Source organism: Malaya genurostris, chromosome 3, assembly GCF_030247185.1.
Source record: "Malaya genurostris strain Urasoe2022 chromosome 3, Malgen_1.1, whole genome shotgun sequence".
Lineage (NCBI taxonomy): Eukaryota > Metazoa > Arthropoda > Insecta > Diptera > Culicidae > Malaya > Malaya genurostris.
This window is the reverse complement of record NC_080572.1, coordinates 102,803,000-102,826,651: the sequence shown is the minus strand read 5'-3', so window position 1 is coordinate 102,826,651 and position 23,652 is coordinate 102,803,000. Positions and strand designations below refer to the sequence as shown.

Sequence of the window (23,652 nt, the reverse complement as noted above, 5' to 3'; positions counted from 1 at the left end):
CTTCATAATAGGTAAATGTAGAACATTAGAATTACAAAGTACTTTGAATGGTGAAATTTTTCATAATCAACTCTCTGATGGTTACTTTAGATAAATTTCTGAACCCTCCTACAACACGAAGAAGCTCGTAATTTCTAAATCTTGTCAATTTATTTCTTAGTCATAATTTGATGAGTGGTATTCGAAAGCCTACTCATGTTCGCTGCCGTCGGTTCTTTTCTAATGTAGAAATATTGAGATTTCAATTGTCGTGTTGCAATTTAGAATAGTCTCGCATGCTTTCGTACAGTCAATAAAAAAGTGAAAACTTCATCGTGTTGAATAATTCTTCGCAGACAAACAGGAACCAGATTCCGGCGCAGACAAAATAAACAGATCAACGAAAAAAAAAAACGATGTAGCTACTCTGAGATGGTCTAAAAATACATAAACATTAAATGTTCTCACTCGATAGCAAGTTTCTACGATTCATCTGCAAAATCAATTTATCCAGCATCCCAATATTCGTCAGTATCTCCGCTGCTTTTCCGGAGGTGAAGTCACAATTAATGCCTAAGAAAGAGTTAGCTGGTGCGTTATAACATCCATTGTGACAAAAGCTAATCAGAATCAATCAGTTCGCGAGATAGTGAAACCTGTGAATCGAACGGTTAATCTGGAAGCAACCCTTATCAATCATTGGTAAATAGATGTTTAATGTCAGTTTGATTGTTTCTGCATTCAATTATCGCATATAATACAGAGGTAAACGACGGGATATTGATGGCGCAATAAGGAACACAAAGAGAATGTGTTTACACAATCATTGCATCTAATGATAACAATTGATTTCTGCTTATAAGGTTTAAATAATCGATATTAAAAATATTCCTGCTCATATATTTTTCGCCAACAAATAGACATTTTGTTAATATTATTAGTTTATAGTAGTTATAAGTTGTTGAAAAACTTTGATAATTTTATATTACTAACCAACAGTTTTAGTGTTTTCTAGTAAATCGGTGAAACATTCAACTCGATTCACAAAATTCCATGGAACTCCAATTAACTAGTGTTTTATAAAAAAAAATACATTTATAATGTCAAATGTCGCGTGTTGATTTTTTTTATATGGAATAGGAAAATTTTGAAAAATAGCTAAACGTTAAATAACATCGGCACTCAGCGAAATATGAAAACGATCACGAATGCCGGTTAACATGAGAGAAGTCCTCGCAGGCGACTCGGAAAAAGCTAGGAAAGTGATGAATTTTTTCAAAGAAGTTAACTTGTACGATAACATATGAATGAAAATGAATTGCAATTATATTCCTTTTTGCGACGGACCTTAATTATAATGTTATAAAAGGTCCTAAATATACAAACAAATAAAATATAACATTGGGTTGAGCTGAGTTTCAGGCTTCAGCTACATACAGATGAGATTAACAAACTTTGCATGACAAGTAAATTAATGTTGACGTGAACAAACATGGGAACAAGCAGTATGGAAATATAAATATACGACATAAATAATTGAGATGGTTAGCTATACTCGTGTTAACGTTATGCTTTAACATGTCTGTATATTACTAGATATACTTTTTTTTCTTTGATAATGAAGGCTACGACTAATTTGTTCACTAATCACAATCGAGTCATCGCTGCAGTTACTTGTAAACTTATTTTCATCGAGGTTTTGCATTCATTATTGGTTAACTGTGGTAAACTTATCTTGCTGTACATTAGTTGTTAAATATTCAGTTGATGAGAGTGATTTATGATAGTTGATTTCTCTTTCAATAGGACGTTAGATTTATTGTCTACTAACCGGAAAGCACAGAAGTAGACAGAGATAACATTAAACGCATGCAAAACGGACGGTCTCAAATGCTACATGCTATCCTGGCAATACAATAAGAAATTAAATGCGAAGAGATAGGGTAGATAGTAGTATAAAACGCAATTGACATATGAGTTTTTTCATAACAGTCACTCTACTGACGTACGTCTGCTGGGTCATTATGTGTAAAGCAAATGAAAAAAAAAACCTGTTTTATTCCACCTAGTGGTGAAATGATGCCTTTCTCATTTTCATTTTCTCCTGAATATTACAGCAGAAATTCCCCGAAATACCACAATTTAAAAAAGTTTAGAAAATAGTTATGAAGATTTCTGTTGCATAATACTGCTACATTGATATACTACATTTGAATTTAAGTTAGTGAAAAACTATTCAATCATATGTGAGAAAGTGAAATGAGCAACTTTTTAGAGTAACAAAGGTATTTTGGTCCACTTTAGGATTGATTTTATTTTGGCCCACTTTGTAAAACTATCCATCAAATGTTGCAATATCTTCGAAAAACCCTTCCGCAATAGATAATTGAATGTGTTTAGTTTCAAATTGATGCAACATGGGTTACTTAACATCGATTAAATCCATAAAGTTTGTTAGGTAAGCCAAAATATATGAAGTAGCCAAAATACTTGCTACCCTATTATATTTGATTACTATTGTTGGTACTTCCGCAACCAAAAGCTGGATATCGGCATAGTGACATTTGGTTCATTCACCCATACACTAATATGACCTACAATTTTTTTACGATTCTCTGTGAGGATTTGAATTTTGGAAAAAAATGTACCGGTAGTCGGACTTGAATAAAATTCAGCAGATCTTTTATGGGATTATAAATGGTTTATTTGGTTACAGACTCTCATGGTCTACGAAATAGAGAAATTAACTAGCAAATATAAAAGGGTGCTTAAGAACAAAAATTCTTGAAACTGACACTAACTTTTTACACCCTACCTCCGGAAGCAGGGGTTCAAGCCGAATGAAAATTGGAATATTTTTCTGGTATTTTGAGACCTTTCATTTGAATCTAAGTTTATGAAAATCGGTTTAGCAGTCTCCGAGAAAAGTGAGTGACATTATTTTCACATTTTTGGTGCATATTACCCTGTAATTCCGGAACCGGGAGTCGGATCCAAATAAAATTCAGGTACTTTGTATGAGACCATAAGACCGTGAAACCTTTCATTTGAATCTAAGTTTGTGAAAATCGGTTGAGCCATCTTCGAGAAAAGTGAGTTACATTATTTTTACATTTTTGGTGCCTATCACTCTGTAACTCCGGAACCGGGAGCCGGATACGAATGAAATTCAGGTACTTTGTATGAGACCATAAGACCTTTCATTTGAATCTATGTTTGTGAATCACATTTTTGGTGCATATCACCCTGTAGTTTCGGAACCGGAAGTAGGATCCAAATAAAATTCAGGAACTTTGTAAGGGACCAAGAGACCTTTCAGTTGAATTTTAATTTTCAAAATCGGTTTAGCCATCTCCGAGAAAAGTGAGTGACATTTTTTCACATTTGTGGTGCATATTAACCTGTAGTTCCGGAATCGGAAATTGGATCTTCAGGAACTTTGTATTGGACCATAAGACCTTTCATTGGAATCTAAGTTTGTGAAAATCGGTTCAACCATCTCCGAGAAAAGTGAGTGACTGAGTCGAATGGTATATGACATTCGGCCTCGGGCTTCGGTTCAAAAGACGGTTTTTGCAGTGATTGTATAGCCTTTCTATATGAGAAAGGCGAAAACTTTTTATAAAAAAATTTTTATCACTTCTACCATAATCATGAAAAATCACGTTTTTCAGTCGTAATGCAATGAAATGCTCTCATTCTTGAAGAAAATATATTGATACATTTAGAAATCATTCCTCAAGTTATTCTCAAGTCTCTATAAGATCAGTTATTGGTCAGGATCAATAGATGTTGCAAAATATTCTTTTGAAAGAAACATATTTATGAACCAGCTGCAAAGCCTACTATGATAAAAGTTCATTTCAACAACAGGGCACAGACATATACCGACGACACGACCAGGCACTTTGAAGGAAAATCGGATTAAAAAGTGTCCGTGAGCGATTTACCGTCAGTTACCATAAATATAGTGACCCCTTGTTAATAATAAAAATAAAATTCTCAAGCAACACTGTTCTGGTTGCGACAAATAGTTACCAAGGTACCCTAGAAATATAAATAAACAAATAAATTGAGAAAGTTCGTCTGAATTCGAATATCGCTAGATTGCTCCTGGGAAGTTTTAAAGATTATTTACGATATTTTTCTTAACAGATTTATAATTTCAGTTTGACCAGACGGTGGGTAACAATATATGCTTTGGAAAAACCTACAAGCTTTGGTTAATTTGGTTTTAAATCTGAGTCTCCAGGAATTTGTACGAAATCTAACTGTGTGTTACCAGATTTCGCTGTGGAGCTCTACATGAACTATGAATGCGAACTGTACTATCAATATACTCGAAAATTTTACGAAGTTACCATTTAATTGTTTCCTGATAAGAAATGGAGACATGATATGTTGAATGTAATGCCGTGCGATGGCGTTGTTGAACTCAAGAATGATTTCGCCTCAAGCTGACAGGGTCTGCCTAAGTCGTCTTAACACTCCTAATACCAAGCCTAAAAAAGTTACGCGAAGCACCAAGCCTCAAAAAAAGTTGGAACGGTAACTTTGAGCTACCATAGCTCAGTTGTTACTTGACCAATTTCGATAAATTTTTCACTCTCGAGTTTTGTGATTATTTTAAGTATATAATTATTGGCAATCTTTTAGCAAAAACTAATGAAAATCAGATTTTTCCCGTTCCAAGTTTTTTTTCGAGCTCAAAACGTGCCCTATCTGCATTCATGCGGCACCTGCATCGCGAATCGGATATTGAGAACTTCAACTTTACCGAGTCATAACTTTGTTGTTCGTCAACCGATCTTCAAAATTCGTTCACCATTGGAAAGGTAATACTTCCAGAAATAAAATGCACTGAAAAAACCGAAAAATAGGGTTATCTACCCAAAGTTATAATGAAAACTGTAGATAGATGACCTAAGAAAAGATGAGACTTTTTACTATGATCGTAAATATCTCGAAACATGTGAAAAAAATTGAAAAATTCATATATATTTATAAATTCATCGATTGTTTAATGTTTTCTTTTGATTGTGCAGGAAAGGTAGTTGAGCGAAAATTGTAGCTGGTATCACTAGCAATCGAATGATGTATAAAAATATATAGGTCATCGCTTTGAATTTCGAGATATTTACGATCATAGTAAAAAGTCTCAAGTAAAAAGTTTCTTAGGTCATCTATCTACAGTTTTCATTATAACTTTGGGTAGACAACCCTATTTTTAGTTTTTATCAGTGCATTGTATTTGTGGAAGTAGTACCTTTCCAATGGTGAACAAATTTTGAAGATCGGTTGACTAACAACAAAGTTATGACTCGGTAAAGTTGAAATATTCAATATTTTCTATGCGACGTTTATGCCAAAGGAAAGAAAATTGGAAAGCAGATAGGGCATATTAGGCGCGTGAAAAAAACTTGGAACGGGAAAAATCAAATTTTCATTGGTTTTCCTTTGCCAATCGTCTGCTACAAAGTTTTCGAATCAATCTACGAACTTCACAAAATTCGTGGGTGTAAAATTTATTGAGATTCGTTGAAAAACAGCTGAGCTATGACAGCTCAAAGTTAGCGTTCCAACTTTTTTTGAGACTTGGTATTTGGAGTGTTAATCGTTTTAATTTTGCGTCCTATTTTTATGACACAAGTTTTTAGTAATATTTTGTCGGATCGTATCGTTGTATCGATTCCAGGCGCGTATACAGGGGGGGGGGTTTTAGGGGTTCAAACCCCCCCCCCCGAAACAAAAAATTATATCCCATGGGAAACATTGTGATATAAATTGTACAAGTGTTGATTTATCACCATGTTCTAAAACCCCCCCCCCCGAAAATTTTCTCTGGCTACGCGCCTGATCGATTCGATAGTATCAATTTCGAGTGTCGTGATTTCAATGGCTGAATTCGGGTGGCTTTAACATTTTTTTTATTTCCATTGCTTTTCTGTTTATTCGAACCGAGTTTTCGATTATTCGATGGAAATTGTCCAGTGGTACGAATTGAGACGCTCTTACTTGTTCAACAGAATTGATGGAAACCTCCCCCCCCTCCCAAATCCATCCATAATTTTTTTTTCAAGAGTAGAATTCGTCAAGCTAATTAATCTCCTTTGGTGCTTTTCCTATTTGGAAGGCCGTCCATTTCATTAAATTTTTGAGCATAGGCGCATAAGCAGACGATGTTGAAGCCTTTTTAACAAAAATCGTTAGATGTGATATTTGCATTCGTTTTCTTACTTTGCGACATACGATAAAACCGTGGAGTATTTCATCATTTACACTCATTGATTCGTTTTGTTCGATTCACAATTTTTAATTGAACAACAAACGTAACCAACATCAGTTCGTGCTCGCATCGCATCCGACGCAGTCCAAAATTTCTTACGGTCGCGACGACAGAAACAAAGACAATACAGTGCAGTGAACAATAGAGTGTACGAAATGGGCAAATACGATTTAACAAAGCCTGAAACTTGGCCTACAAGGCCAAATTCAATTTGTATTGATTTCAAGCGCTGCAAAGTTAGACCTGCAGCAACCGAAATTGAAATCTTGCTTAAGGAACGAATGCATCTAAACGTTAATGATGTTAGTGAGATTCAATTCAACAAGGCGTCGAACTGTGTGTACATTATGTTTAAACGTGAAAAAGATGCAATTGCATTTGCTTCGGTTAATAACGGGGTGCACAGTATTGATCATGACAATGTTAAATATAAAATCCCTGTGTACATGGTGGACAATGCCATAGAAGTACGCGTGCATGACCTTCCCCCGCAGACCAGCGAGGGGTATGTTCGGGAATGTATGTCGCAGTACGGTGAAGTTCTTTCCATCGAAAAGGAAGTATGGCGGAATTTTTTCCCGGGTATCCGGAATGGCGTGCGAGTGGTACGTATGCAACTACGTAAAGCAATTCCATCTTACATCATTTGTGGTCAAGACGGGATACATCCGTGTAAAACGTTGATTACGTATGAAAATCAATTGGTTACATGTCAGTTTTGTGAACAACCTGCACACTACGGCAAACCTTGCACTGAAACTGCGAAAACAAACAAAACAAACAAAAACAAGGACAACCGCTCAACAACGGAAACTAGTGAATGCAGTGCTCCTGTTTCAAAAACACCTTCACCATCTAACCAACTATCAACTGCAATCAATGTACAAAGCGCATCTGCGGCAACTGCAAATGAACCCAAGACGGCGATCAACAACGAAAACAAGGAAACGGAAACCGCTCACAACTCCAACGATATAGCAATGGATGATACGAGTAACGGACAAAACGACCTCCAATCTTCGCTAGAAGGAAATGGAAGCTCCTCTCCCCCTAGAAGAAGGGTGACAACGAGATCCAACAATAAAAAAATAATTTTATGTAACAAAAACATGGGTAAATCGGCCACGTAAAGCTATACGCAAATTGGCCTGAATAAAAATTGTTAAAAAAAAAACAAACGTAACCAAGGAAATCGTTATTCTAAAATCAACAGTTTATCAATCTGGGTTGCCAGTTCCAAACATATTTACCAAGATCTCATTTTGACATTACGAGTTACTGAGGGGTAGTTGAATGTACGATACAGTTTTAAAAGCGAGTGGCAGGTCGTGTCGTCGCATATACTTTTTTGGAGGCCTTAATCAAGTTATATAAAGTTACGAAGTAGCCCTTTTAGATTGTATAAATAAGACAACGAAATATAGAGTGCTTTTTCGACCATTTTCTTAGTGAAAATTCCACGACCATTTTCTTAGAGAAAGTTCCACTCATCAGTGTAATCTACTCATTTTACGAAACGTAGAAATATGAAACAAGTCATGTGCACTTTCCACAAACTGAATTCCCGCGAGGTTCCAAAACCCCTGATTAAATATTTTTGGTTTATTAAAAAAAGCTTTGTAGGAAATGTTTAAAAATTGGAATCAGCCATTAGTGTAGCTTTAGTGCAATGGTGTAATGATTGAAAATATATTTTCATGATGCATTCTTGTATGCAATGGATCAAACTGAAGAAACACGTGAACGCGCTCATTAAACTTTGACAAATTTTACTTACTCCTTTAATAAAATATTCTTTATCCGTTCCTTCAATTATTATTTGCTATAATTTAAAGAATACATATTCATTTTTATAAGATCGGGATTTCAATCCAATTCATTTAATGGATGATATCTTACACTCTTATAAACATGAAAATTGCGCTTGACGTAAATTCAAGCATGTCGTAATTTCTTCGGTGATGACACAATATTACATCTACTAGCATGCAAAAATAAATTTTGCGTCTGTATCGATGTAAGCTACAGCTAAATTAACTGTGAAGGTAATGATATGACTTATCTTTACAAGCTTTGAATTGTGAATTTAAGTAAATCGCGACGTTCTTTTTATGTGCATTTAGTAAGATGTATTTTTTTCTAAGTGTGTACACCATTACCAGCACGCCTAAAAACATCGTTTAAATTTACGTCTTATGACACTAATTTTTAACCGTTTAAATGTGTGAGTTTACACACCTGCTTGAAAAGCTGAAATTTTTGTAAAATTTTGTCACAGAAAAATATAATGCAATTTACATATTTGTAAATAAATAGTATTAAGTAGAAAACATAGTTTTTCCATTTCTTAAAGGAAAAAAAGTTTTGAAATGAAATTTTATCCGTGGTGGTAGAGTAATATCATCAATAAGAACAAATTATATTAACATACATGCTGTGAGTAATGATAATAATAATAATAATAACAATAATAATGCTAAGAAAAACATGTCCAATCACAAAGCATGTTATGCAGCTGACTTATGTTGCCTTATTCAGCTTGAATATCATACACAGAAATAGCAGGACGCTAATTCAAACGTGCCATTTACTGTTATCACTAATTTCCACACCCCTCATCGGGAGATAAACGATTTTAGACGTAAATTAATCGGCACTCATGTCTGTTCTTCCTCATATGGGATTTTCTTCGTCAATGCTCAAACTTGATCGAATCAACCATCCAGTGTTTTGATCATACAGGAATAAGTAATGCACCCAAACTTCCATATTTATTAATATACGTACGCATGTGTGCAAATTAATACTTATAAATATTGGTGAAGTGAAAACGATCACTTATATGTATAAATATATACACATATATGCAGATGAGTGAGCATACATATATATATATATATATATATATATATATATATATATATATATATATATATATATATATATATATATATATATATATATATATATATATATATATATATATATATATATATATATATATATATATATATATATATATATCATATATAAGGTTCGTAAATGGAGGTTTGGACGTAATAGTAGCTCAAAATCACTGTTGATTTTGTGTGACGGAGAATAATATTGATTTTGATCAATGTGATTCAAAGATCACTGATCAGCTGATCGTAAAAGGATCAGATCAGTGGTACTCTTTATTGGGAAAGATCACAAGCGATCATCTTCGAAGGTGAATACGATTTGATGATTTTTTTATCTTGATTTTCCTAGCAGAGTTCTAAGTAAATGCTTCAAAAATGTATTGACTAGTCTAGTCATTCAGTCTACTTTTCCTCATCTCTCGGTGGCATCTTTTCAGGTGACACCGGTAGATGGAGCGTCACTGCACTTATCACTGTCATCTCAGTATTACGAATACAATAAGATCCTGAAAAATTATAGAGCCGTGAACTGGAAAAAATTAATAACATTTATTTAAGAGTTTTCTGTGCATAGGGTACATATACGGGATTTATTTTCTTTACGTTTCGTTTTCTACTCGTCATAGCATACCAGTTTATGTTGAACTATTATGCTATCAACATGAACTGCTAAGCAGACATCAAGTCAGTATTACTATAACTGAAAATTTTTCGTTTTTTTAGTGTTTCAGTTTATAAGAATTAACGCCTGGTATAATAATATATGTTATCCTATTTCTATTTTGTAAACGAATGCTTATATCAATTTCAGCTCGCTGCTTTTCCTGAAACATGAGAACCGGATTCAATCTACTATCGGAAAATGCTCCTTTATTGAGGATTCCTGCTCCCAGATTTTTCTGGGCTGTTCCAAAACCGGTGAGGTCTATAGTTATTATTTAAAAAACAGTGGATCAACGAACTACTAATATTCACTTTGAGGGAATATATCTGATATCTACTGCCCATATAACTACTACTCGTAGTACCCCGCATATATGCCCATCGAGTAAAAATTTAATTAATTTATTATATTAAAATAGTGGTGTATTATCAATATTTCGTGCAATAATACCACGATTTCGGCTTTTCGTAGCACAAAAAATCAGAAATGAAATGTGAATCGTCTGATATGCTAGTATGGGAGTCTACTGAAGACAAACTATTATTCATTACTGTTATTGATAGTGCCGAGTGCGAGTTTCGATTTTCTTAATTTTTACCCCTATTACAGAACACAGTTGTTTATGGAAGAATCGTTTTGAAGTAAAACTACGCCTTTCTTCGCTATACATCCGCCAGTTCCACTTTTCCAGAGCATTGCGAAATTTCTCCAGATTTATTTCTTAAAAAACTTTTTCCCTGTTTGGTTATTTTCGTTCAGTGCACAACTAAAAAACATGATAAGGTTGTAAAATTGTTGTCAATATTACGTTTATACACAAAACATACAAATTTACCGAGTCTACTCCCTCTTGTACGTTTTCTAGCATCAGTCTAAAATCAACAACCAAATTCTGCATGTAGCTTTTCGCACTCCATTTCTAATGGAATTGAAAATTAAGCCATATTGAAAGAGAACTTTTCTCAAAACTAGCTTAAGTATTGGATAAATTCGAATTGAGTGCAAGTTTTTTTAGGGTAATTTTCACAGCAGCATTTACTTTTCACTCTAGAAAAATGCACGGAATAGTGTCAAAGATCGGAGAAATAATATTGATCGTATTACGAAATTATAATTGATATGATTAATAGTCTTTTCCGGATCTTCAAAGCCTCAAGCGGTCAAAATATCTTGAAAATATTTTCAGGATCTTAAAAAAAATTAAGAGCTTATTCGTAAAATTCAAAATATCAGTTGGAAAAGTTTGAGTAGTATATATCTGCAGCTGTTTAGCTAGCTCGAATGTAGTCCTATGTAAATCTCGTGGTTATGTAAGTTCCTACTAGTTTTATTAAAAAAATTATGTAAGTATTGCGAACTGTAATGAAATCACATCTACACCTGATTTCATGAAAAAACTACATCTTCATCAACAGATACAACTCATACAGTTTCTCAAAAAGCTAGCAGTGACACCAAAACCACTATTTGGTGAATAAATTCGTCCTCAAATAGTGCGCTACACTAATTACTGTACTTGCAAAATATTTGAGATTTTGAGGCTTGGGAACAGAAAATAATCCGAAGGAGCCAAATCGAGTGAATAAGGTTTATTGGGAAGCAATCTGCGCCTTAAATTAAATGCGCCGGGTTAATTTTTTGAATTTTTGGTGGTTGTTCAAAGTGAAAACGAAAAAATCCGCCATTTTGTAGCTGTAAAAACTCCCTAAAGTGACAAATAATGAAAAGGAAAACGTTGGGGTCTGGTTTTTTATATGTAGAAAGTGTGTGCAAAATTTGAAAAAAATTGATTCAGTAGTTTCGACACGGACTTTCAAAACCTGCTTTCGAGAAAAACGCGTTTAAAATTGTTTGTCTATAAAATCAATGGAAACAATTTATTACTCAAGGAAGCCAGTAGGGCCTAACATTTTCAAAAAGTCATATTTTTTCCTTTATAATTTGTTATAATCAAACATTTCAAGAATGTTTTGTCAAGTATTTAAGTCAAACGAAGCAGAAATCTTGGACCTGGGTGCCGAGCTCTTACTTCTCTACAGTATGAGATAAGCAAAAGTAAAGGCCCATAACTTCCAGAGTTCTGTTCCGATAGACTTGAAAATTTCACAGAATATTCTTGAAATGTTTTACTACAAGAAAATATAAAGAAAATAATAAATGATTTTTCAAAAGTGTTAGACCCTACCCACCCTTTAAGCTGCTACTGAATTACTAATCGTTGCGCCAAATGTAAATTTTCTCCAGTTGGGCTCTTAACGGAAAAATGTAATTGAGGCGTTAACAGCCTAAATAGTCTTCATATACTTAGAACAATTGGGTAATGTGAAGAAACTACGGTATCTTCCATTCAAAGTATACTGGCAGTAGGTTCATAGTGACCCTTGGATAAGCCGAAGGCTCGTCACAGCTTAATTGATTTTTTCTAACCATCAGCTCAACACGTCTCTGTACTCCTACCCGGCTGAAATTTGGGATCATATTCCGGACAAAGACATTATTATTAAGCTAACCATTCTAATTCCGATAGTTTTGTTTGGAATTCTGGGAAATGCTGCCCTGTTGGAAATCATTTTTTCAAATCGTGCCCTGAGAACACCAGCCCATTTACTTATAGCGAACCTGGCACTCATTGATTTGGTCACATTGATTCTGTGTCCTCCGATATTTCTGCTACATGACATTCACCAAAGCTACGTTCTTGGGCCTGTTGGATGTAAGCTGGAAGGGTTCATTGAAGGTAAGTTATTGGTCGAAATACCAAAATATCTGGAATATAATTATTTTTTTGCATACTGATAGGTGGATTACTGATAACATCAATTCTGGCACTATGCGTAGTAAGTTACGATCGACTGGCAGCTATCGTACTTACGGCGAAAGCGCGGATGAAACAGAGCGGAACAATGTGCATCATAGGACTCAGTTGGTTTTTGGGATTTACGGCCGCTTTACCACTAGCGATTTATCGAAATTTTATGGAACGCGATTGGAATAACTTTCACGAAACGTTCTGTTCCGAGGACAGCGAGATTATGCCCATGTTTTGGAATTACGTCATTGTGTTGCTAGTGTGGATACCATTAGGAGTGATGGCGGTGACCTACAGTGCCATCTTTTGTAAACTGGACCGGTATGAGAGGGCAGCTATGAACAGAGAACATCCGATGGTAGTGCGATACAAAAGTCGAGTAGCAAGAACTCTGTTCATAGTCTTGATGGCGTTCGTGGTGGTGAGGATACCGTTTACAGTATTGATTATGGTTTATTACAGGAACGTTGATAAATTCAATACATTCGAGGTATGTTGTATAATGGTTGATTTTATGTCATAATAATTGATATCGATTCGTAGGTAAATGAGAATTTCATTTTGCTTTGGTGGGTAGCTAAAGTGGCATTCATATTTTTGTACTCGGCAATGAATCCAGTGATATATGGTATGACCAATAGAACTTTTCGCAAAGCTTACAAAAGTTCAAAAATTCTTGGGATACTTTGGAAAATCGACAAAGAGAAGGTTTTTGAGATAACTTATTTGATTAATTATTTTCCCAAATACACTAAAACTGTGTTTTTCTATACCAGTTGTCCAATGAGCCCGAGAACAAAAGTCAACAAGCGATTACTCGTAAAACTTTCTGGCCACGTGGTCCATATGAAGGAGGTAAATTAGAAAAACAGTCACAGCGCCATTGGAGCGGGAAAAATAGGTAAATTTATAACACTATTTTGAACCAACATCTTCAATACAACGATTAGCTTACTGAAAAGAAGTTCTTGGGATCTTTCTACTAAGAAAACCCTGTTTTATTCCACCTAGTGGTGTAATGATGCCTTTCTCATATTACTCATAACATCAAAAATATTACTGTGGAATTCGCACAAACAACTGTTCATTGAATAGAAATAGGAAAGTTTGTTCGGACTTAATCTAACAAACTCTACAAATCCTGTTTACCCTGCAGTTCCGGAAACGGAAGTAGTATCCAAAACAAATTTAGAAATTCCGTTTGGCAGAATTTTTCTTTGAACCTATAAGTTCGTGAAAATCGATTTGACCATCTTGAAGGAAAGTGAGTGAGATCCTTTTGCAGGTTTTAATCGTTAATTCCAATTCTTCCGACCGGTATAGCCCAAGTTGGTTTGTTTGCCAGTAACAAATATGACCTAAAAATTGGAACAGTTTTGAACCTAGTTAAACCTAGACTTACTATCTCATGCTCTATTTCGATTAAATCAATTAAACGAAATCTTACAAACGAAGCGAATCTGCGTTTCGGTTACTTCTGCATATGTAAGTCCAGCTAAAAAGCATGAATCAGTAGCATAAAACATATAGTAGGATTTTTATTATTATTATTCACATCATTACACCACCGGCACGGTATAACTGCACTACCGGATGCGAAAATTTCATATTTTTTCAAATAAATTTATTGGCGTTCAATCGTTCAATCAGTTCAAGCATCACTGAGAAATCGAAGTGCGTTCAATTTTTAAAGTTTTTCTGCACCACTTTCGGTGCTTCCGAAACAGGAAAAGGGAGGACCAGTAGTGCCGAATTAAGTTTTCATGTCCACAAACTAACAAGCTCTGCAAACTAGAATTTATCAGACAGTTTTATAGGATTTGTACCTGTTTTTGACAATCGTTCGTGAAAAAATAAAAAATAAATCAAAACAGGTACAAATCCCATGAAACTGTCTGATAAATTCTAGTTTGCAGAGCTTGTTAGTTTGTGGGCATCAAAACTTAATTCGGCACTACTGGTCCTCCCTTTTCCTGTTTCGGAAGCACCGAAAGTGACGCAGAAAAACTTTAAAAAAATAGAACGCACTTCGATTTCTCAGCGATGCTTGAACCGATTTTCACATATCTTGATTTGAATTAAAGCTCATATTATCTTTAAAGCTACTGTGAAATTTCATCCGGATCCGACTTCCGGTTCCGCAGTTACAGGGCGATGAGTGTCAAAGTTTTCAAATCGCCATATAGAATGACAATAACATTTATACCACCACAGAAAGAGAAAACACAAAACAAACGATGCGTGCTTTGTTCTATTTCGTACACGCTATGAAGAAATCGAAACGGTTACGGATGTCTGCTACTAGTGTGTAATATTGGTAAAAGACGGCGCTGAGATTGATAAAAATTGTAGCTATTTTATCATCATCTAAATCCGGTTTCGGAAGAATTGAAAATAATGATTAAAAACTGCAAAAGGGTCTCACTCACTTTCCCTCAAAATGGCCAAATCGAGTTTCACAAACTTATAGGTTTCAAGGAAAAGTCTTACAGTTTCATACGGAATTCCTAATTTATTTGTGGTTACTATTTCCGGTTCCGGAACTACAGGGTTTCACAGGATTTGTAGAGTTTGTTAGATTAAGTCCGAACAAACTTTCCTATTTCTATTCAATGAACAGTTGTTTTCGCGAATTCCACAGTAATATTTTTAATGTTATAAGTAATATGAGAAAGGCATCATTACACCACTAGGTGGAATAAAACAGGTTTTTGCTTATAGCATCAATGAGGTAAACCCTGTTATTATCCACCTAGTTCAGTTATAATTCCTATATCATTATTAGTAAGAAGTTAATGCAAATCTCATTTATGATTTTTTTCCTACTATATCCGGTATATAAAGAACCTCGTAAATTTTTATGGATATCAGTTTAAACGATTTTATACGTATTTTGCATTGTCATTTTAAATGAAGACTTGTCATTTTAAAAACTCTTCATCCGATATTTGCAGTACCGGATGTCGGATTCGTCTAGAATGTCATAGCAACCTATGGGATCTTAAAACCTTTGTTCCGATATTAATTGTGCGAAACCTGGGTAAACTATTCTAGAGAAATCGAAATGACCGTTAACTAATAAGACATACTTACAGTTTGATATTTTAACACTTTTCACCTTATAATTCCGGAACGACGGTAGTCGGATTCAGACAAAGCATAGAAACCTATTAGACCATATGACCTTTTATTCGAGTTTAAGTTTGTGAAAATTGGTTCAGCTATTTTTGAAAAATTGAAGTGAGTGCCATATATATAGAGTTTCTGATCTTTTTGCCTTTCTTATATAGAAATGCTATGCAATCACTGCACAGTGATCCGATACAGGAAATTAGCGTGACAAAAATATTTTCACTATTAGTCACAAAAGTCAGGACCACCCTAGTAACTTTTTTTATCAAAAGGAGCGCCATTTGATTACAAACAACTTTTGTGAAGACATCAACTATAAAAAACTAATATTTAATAGTGAAAATATTTTTATCACGCTAATTTCCCGTTTCGGACCATAGTGCACTGTGAAGCCGACTTTACAACCGAGGTCCGTAAGGCCGAATGTCATGTACCATATCATTCAGCTCGGCAAACTGAGCAAATGTCTGTGTGTGACAAATATTGTCACTTAATTATCTTGGAGATGGTTGAAATGATTTTCACAAACTTAGATTCAAATGAAAGGTCTTATAGTTTTATGAAGTTAAAAAATATGCACGAAAAAATTGAAAATAATGTCACACAATTTTCTCGGATGCGGCTGAAGAGATTTGAACAAACTTGAAATGAAAAATCTGGCGATCTCATTCAAAATTCTAAAATATCATTTGGATCCGACTTTCGATTCCTAAACTGCAGCGTGCTAAACACCATAATAATGAAAAAAATGTCAGTATCTTTTTTTTCGAAGATAACTTGACCTATTTTTGCAATCTAAAATTCAACTGAGAGATACCATAAGAATATCACGATTTTTATTCAGATCCAAGTACCGGTTCCGGAAATAGAGTGCTTGGATTAAAAAATCGATTTCAAGAGTTTTTTTACAGTAGCAATGTGATGAGAACCGAATTTTTCAAGTTCACTTATAAATTTATCCTAAACAAAGTGATGCTTTCAAAACTTCAAACTGTCGTAAAATATCTTCTAAGTTATGCTCGAAACTGTTCCAATTTGTAAATCATGTTTGTTTATGGCCACACAAACTGTATTTAGTTATATCGTATTGTTATACTATAACATATACTGTCAGTAAATCAGTGCAGAAAATTTTAAAGATTCTTTTTGAATTGGGCTTAAAACTGTTTCGTTTTGTAGGTCAGATAGGTTTAATGATCCAAATTTTACTATACCGGTATCTAGTTTTTGTTTCAAGAAATTTCAGAAATAGTCGTCAAAATCTTTAAAATGGAGTCAACTCATTTTCTCAAAAGCTAAATAACATTCAAATGTAGTAGTATTGTGTAAAAGAAGTGTTCGAAACTGAATTCTAAACTTTTTTAATTTTTAAAATTTGAATTATTCTTGCTGTATAATAGAAAATAATGAATAATATGAACAAATAGTTTGACCGTTATCTAATGAGATCTACTTATTGAAATAGTTTTAAGCACAATTTCGCTGAATTTTCTCGTTCTCTGCACACCTGAATGACGGTTGGAGAATCCATTTCTTTTTATATGGCCAGTTATTAAAAAAACACTTTTGAAAATGGAGTTTTAGCACTTATCGTCTAGCACCGATTTTGAAAGTCAAGCCAGCAATTTCATGATTTTTGCATTTCTCCATTGAACTCCATTTTTCTTCCCAAAGCTCAAACTAAATTAAATTCTCCTACCATCGATGACAATCTTCAACTGCTCATTCGGTTGAAGAATGTTTATCGAAGACAATATCAACGTTCTCGTGATCCTGCTAAAACATAGTTAAGGATTTACAAAAAGAAATTAAACATAGATTTACTCTTTTGCGAAATGTAAATTTCGCTAAAAAAGTTGAACAAATTAAACGTTATTCTAAACCTTTCTGGAAATTTTCTAAGGTTCTTAAGAAACTTCAGAAACCAATTCCTGCTATCAAGGAAGGAAATCAAATACTTCTTACAAATGGCGAAGAAGCTCAAAAACTTGCTCAGCAGTTCGAGAGTGTCCACAATTTTAATTTGAACGTTGTGAGTCCTATTGAAAATGAAGTCTCACTGAAATATGATCATATTTTAACTCAAGTGTTATTAAAAGATGACATTCTTGAGACGAATTTTGATGAAATTAAGTCAATTATTAGGAAACTTAAAAACATGAAAGCTCCTGATAATGATGGAATCTTTAATATTCTTATTAAAAATCTTCCCGATGTTGCCTTGAGACTCTTGGTTAAAATTTTCAACAAGTGTTTTTCATTAGCTTACTTCCCAAAAAGATGGAAAAACGCTAAGGTAATTCCTATCTTCAAACCTGATAAAAACCCAGCAGAAACATCAAGTTATCGACCAATTAGTTTACTTTCTTCTATCAGTAAACTTTTTGAAAAAATTACCTTGTTGAGAATGATGTCTCATATAAATGAGAATTCAATTTTTTTTACCAGAGCAGTTTGGATTTCGTCATGAACATTCAACTACTCATTAACTTGTCAGAGTAACGAACATGATAAAAGCAAAAAAATCTTCTGGGTTATCCACTGGAGTTGCTCTTCAAGACATAGAAAAAGCATTCGACAGTGTTTGGCACAAAGGTTTAATAGCAAAAATGTCTGATTTCCAGTTTCCTATTTATTTGATCAAAATGATTCAAAATTATTTAATTGATCGTACTCTTCAGGTTAGCTATCAGAATTGTAAATCTGAATTGCTACCCGTACGAGCCGGTGTTCCGCAGGGTTCGAGCGTAGCTCCAATCTTGTATAATATTTTCACTTCTGATCTTCCAAATCTACCCGTTGGTTGTCAGAAATCGCTATTCTGTGACGACACAAGTCTGTTAGCCACAGGTAGAAATCTAAGAGTGATCTGCAGTCGCCTACAAAGAAGTCTAAATATTTTCGGTGATTATCTGTCAAAATGGAAAATTAAACCAAATGCAGCAAAAACGCAATTAATTAATTTGAAATATTCTGAAAATGATTTTGAAGCGTCCTCCCTGGTGTAGTACAAATGAGTTACACAGACTCACAAATATAGAACCATTAGATGTAATGTCACATAATATTATAAGCAAATTCCGACAAAAATCGATGCATTCTTCAATTGAATCGATTCGCTCTCTGTATTAGTTAGTAAGTTAGTAGATACAAGTAGGTTTAGAATTTTCCCTACACAAAAATCTCAGAATTGCGGAAGCAAATGATGATATCAACCAAATCATATATATATATATATATATATATATATATATATATATATATATATATATATATATATATATATATATATATATATATATATATATATATATATATATATATATATATATAATAGAGCTAAAAAGTCACCACTTGTAGCTGAACACCCAATTTAAATCTTAATAATTTAATTTTAACTCATATTCCAATAAATAGTTATATATTAAAAAAAACTCCATTTTTCTTTTATATTTCAGGTACATCGTAGCAAATTGGTTGAATTCTACCATTCGTCACAAGGATAAACATCGAAGTCTTGCACCACAGGATGAAAAAGACCAGCGAATGGAAGCAGTTGACACAAAATCTTCCGGGGTGGCACAAAACAATTAGTCGATCTAGAAGGATCAGAACATTGTCCGAACAATAATGTGTTTGTTTTCAAGTATTTATCTACGAAGTCAGATTTTGCTGATTGATTGAGGAAAACGTTCACCATTTTGGATGTCTCGAGCAACAAAACCATTAGCATTATAAATGATAATGTCAACATAAAATTTGTTGAGCAATTCTCTCAAGCATTCAGAACGGCTCGTGCATATAATACAATATTCAAAGATTCCGCTCTAGATTCATAGCATTTGCTTCATAAGTTTGCTTGAAGGTGACTGAAATACTAAGTTTCGGCCGATCAACCAAATTGTTTTAATTGGTAAATGAAGTTACACTCCTAGTCAGTCGCGCTTTGACATGCAACTCTAAAGGAAAGTCCTTGCATTACATTCCTTTTGTGGAATTCGGCCTTCCTGTTTCAACAGATTTCGCAGCCGATTCATAGTGTACATAATCATTGCATGGCTAGTACCAGTGCAGTAAAACTTCATTCAATTCAATTGAAACTGAATGTGGAACACATTGACGATCTCTCTAATGCAGTACACTTCACTTCCTGACACACACAATGTTTGCTGACGGCCCGAACGGGCAGCATTCAGTTCATCACTCGTTTCTCTTCAATCGAGGCTCAGTTTACCCACCGTCAGTTGATCTCTTGAAGTAACAAAAAAATATCTCTTTCAATAGTGTGAGAGCGGCCTTCAAATGAGGTTCATGTAAACATTGAAATTGGTTCAAGATAATAGATGAAAGTCAAACCAGATAGCTGAAATATCAATCACAGAATACACATAAATTAATTGTTTCCTCCTTCAGTTTTCATTTTTAGTACTTTTATCCATTTATAATTCTATTCGTTCGAAATTGTTTACTACCAAGAGCGAAGGCAATGAAGCAGCTACACTACTTGGCACTCGAAACTGAGCAAGCAAAACTTCAAATGACTAGGTACGATTATTCAACTGACGATGAATTCCTGGAGCTTCACTTGAAAATGGCAGCAAAAGTCAAGTGAATTAGTAGGGATATGCTGACGGTCAGCGGCCATAAATTTCATTTTCATCTTATATTATTCGATTGAAAATGAAATTTTACCGCACTGGCTAGTACTACGGATCCTACTGACACTAAGAATTAGAGATGGGCAATTCGTTCGCGAACGGTTCAAAACTACTAGTTCTCGTGAAAGAACTAGTGAGCAATAGTTCTGTTTTCGAGAACGATAGTTCCTCAGTTCAAAGTCGTGGGACCTTTTTTGCTCGCTTAACCTAACGAAACTAAGTTCTCGTTTTCTCTTTGCACAAACAAACCATCTATGAAAAGAACGAACGAACGGCTCTGGAGAACTAGTTCCTTCAATAGAACTTTGCATCACTGAACGGTTCTTTGAAATGAACTGTTTTGCCCATCTCTACTAAGAATCCTTCCAGGTCGGGGATCGAACATACGACAACTGGCTTGTAAGACCAGATATGTAACTCTCCCGATAGAAATTTGCACGATCGATTCATATGTAAATAGTACCCATTTATGATGATTAGTGTGTATTATTGTTTACATTTCAATCTGCAAATCCGTGACTCTGTGAACCAGAGATGCCGGGTCTGAAAATTTGTTTGCAAATCTTATTTCTTATATAGTGCTACAGACATTGTTTGTTGCAGACTTTTTTTTTGCAGACTTTTGAAAATCGGATTTTATGCTTACTTTCGTCAAAATTTACAGACTTGAAATTTCTGTGACGTTTGTTTTGCTCGAAAATCCGCGTAAAATAAAACCGCGGAACTTCGGAAATCCGAGTAAAAAAATCACAAAACTAAGGAAATTTTGTTGATGTCAAATATCTTAAAAATCTATGAAACGTCGACTTCGGGACTTTGGGACCGCGTAACTTCAGAAATCCGCATAGAAAAAAACCCGTTAAACTAAAGAATTTGTTTTTGATGCCATATGTCTTAGAAATGCATGAAACGTCCAGTTCTGATGTAATCTCATCAATTTTTAGGTCTAAGAAGAGAATTTGAGATTTCCGAAATCGAAAATTATTTTTTTGATGCCAAATGTCATAGAAATGCATGAAACGTCAAGATTTGGTGTAATCTAAAAAAAATTGTCAAAGAGTAGATTAAAAAACAATTTCGGGATAACACTAGATTTCGACGTTTCATGCATTTCGGAAATCCGCGTAAAAAAGCTGCGAAAACCGCATTAAAATCCGCGTGAAAAAAGAGAACGCAACTGCTCGCCATAAAGTCTAAAAAGCACATGAGAGCCGGACCTGAGCGTTTGATGCTTTGCACTACGCAGAAGGCCTTATTTGGCTGCTGTAGGTCGAAAGTCCTCACCACAACGTCCAATTCTGTGTAAAGCACAAGAAGAAGTGACCATAGTTTACCTTTTTGTACTCGTCCAGTTGAACATCGGGACTGAGACTCTCTGATAAAACCGTTTGTCTCGGGTGCGAGAAACGCAAGCAAGCGTCATGAACTTTCCTCATTGTTTCCAAAAAGCTCGAGAATCAAAATTTTTGAGTTACTAACACTGTTGAATATTTAATCATAGATTACTGATTATATTTCTGATGGCATGAAGAAAAAATTATGTTGTTTTTAGTACAACTCGAGATATTTACGATTAAGTTCTACCCATTCTTCCACAAGGTGAATTTTGAAAAGGTGTCCCATAGTAAACTAAGACATACTCACGTCAAAATTTATGAAGGGCAAGCTTCGGAGACCATAAAATTTTTAGCGCTGTTTTGGAATATAGTTATTTTTACCAGTTTTGTGTTAATTCTTAGGAATCCACGCTTTTATTGCATTATGTGAAGCTTCAAGAAAGTTTGTTGATTATGTTCGTGAGAATTTATGTTTCGGGTTAAAAAATAAGGTGGTGTGGCGTCTATCCCCTATAATCGGTATAGATTCCGTAACGCTCTACAATAAGATATTGTTACTAAAATGAAAAAATAATTATAAAAACTAATAGTTAAAAAAATAATTCATGATCAGTCTCATTGACCATGTACTTGGAAAATTTTATTTTATTTGCTTAACTTGTTTGCTTATGAGTTGAAGCACAACAATGAATGATAATCTTTTTGTATAAAAATATCGAACATTCATTGAATAACATAAAAAATGTTAAAAGTCTTTTTTCTCACCTGATGTGTGGCATCTCGCCCGGTTTTTTTTTCTATTAAAATATAATTATCAGAAACAAATTTTATTATTCAAACGCAAAATTTTTTTTCCATATGTCGTAGGATCCTTAATTTTTTAATAACAATAGGTTAAGTTTTGAAGAAATATTGATTTTTAAAATGCTGCGACATCTCACCCGGACTACATGCCTGAGTCTTCCACAAATATTGGACTTTTTGGTGATTATTATTTGGTGATCATTTTAGCTCGAGTATTAAAGATTTTTCTATGTTCTATAATTTCAGACACAAATGGGGAACTTCTTCCAAACAAGAACTTAACACAACGTACCTCAAACTAGTGACCAAAAATTATTAGGTATTGGGTATAATTTGGTGTTGGTTGAAGGAAATATATTTTAGCTAGCTTATCTCAGTTTATCAGATTTTTATTGGGGTCATAGATCACAAAGATATATTGAACCACGTAATAATAAATGTTGTATAACCGAATGCACAAAGATAAAGTTCGGAAATAAATCACTTGGGTCGTTGTTATTAATGAATGGATGAAATGGAAATCATTTGGTGTGCATGGTGTGTAACTGTTGTTTATTTTTGTTCCTTGTTCTGATGAATAAAAACGCTTATCTTGTGTTTGCTCTGGAGTTTATCGATTAGTTAAATGCATAGTCGACTAGTAGGGGTTGTTGTTAATCTTCATCGGGCAGGCAATTCCAGTTCAACAGTTTCGATGTAAGCGAAACGAGTATCGAGTAGTGCGGTGAAAATAATCGCAGATAATCTGCTGCAACTATAGGTAACTCTGGAAATCCAATCTTGAAGCTTTACACTTAAATGCATGATGCATGTTTAGGGTCTATTTACAATCTTAGGAAAACAGCCATTGTTGAAAAACGCAAAAATTCTTCCTTGTCGCTAGATGAATATTCGAAAAAAAATAAATCATTTTTATTTAGAAAGATGAATTAAATGATACTTCCTTCCTGACTTCCTCTTAACGACAGCGGAGAAAACTGCTTTTGCGATTTTCAACAATTGTTTTCCTAAGATTTTGAATTGCGTCATAATCATACATGAATATGGCGTTGGATATCGGATAGGAATGAGTTTCAATAT

The 23,652-nt window shown here is 34.2% G+C and overlaps 1 protein-coding gene across 1 annotated transcript; it reads left to right on the top strand.

Annotated features, from left to right (window-relative positions):
- The first annotated feature begins 544 nt into the window (after nt 1-544).
- LOC131438286 (neuropeptide Y receptor type 2-like) lies at nt 545-23,293 on the top strand. Its single transcript, XM_058608178.1, has 8 exons — nt 545-681; nt 9,980-10,086; nt 12,266-12,569; nt 12,632-13,131; nt 13,185-13,349; nt 13,418-13,542; nt 19,232-22,752; nt 22,819-23,293. Exons 2-7 carry the CDS (start codon nt 10,000-10,002, stop codon nt 19,365-19,367), a joined length of 1,317 nt encoding a protein of 438 aa, XP_058464161.1. The 5' UTR covers nt 545-681; nt 9,980-9,999; the 3' UTR covers nt 19,368-22,752; nt 22,819-23,293.
- Nucleotides 23,294-23,652: the final 359 nt, after the last annotated feature.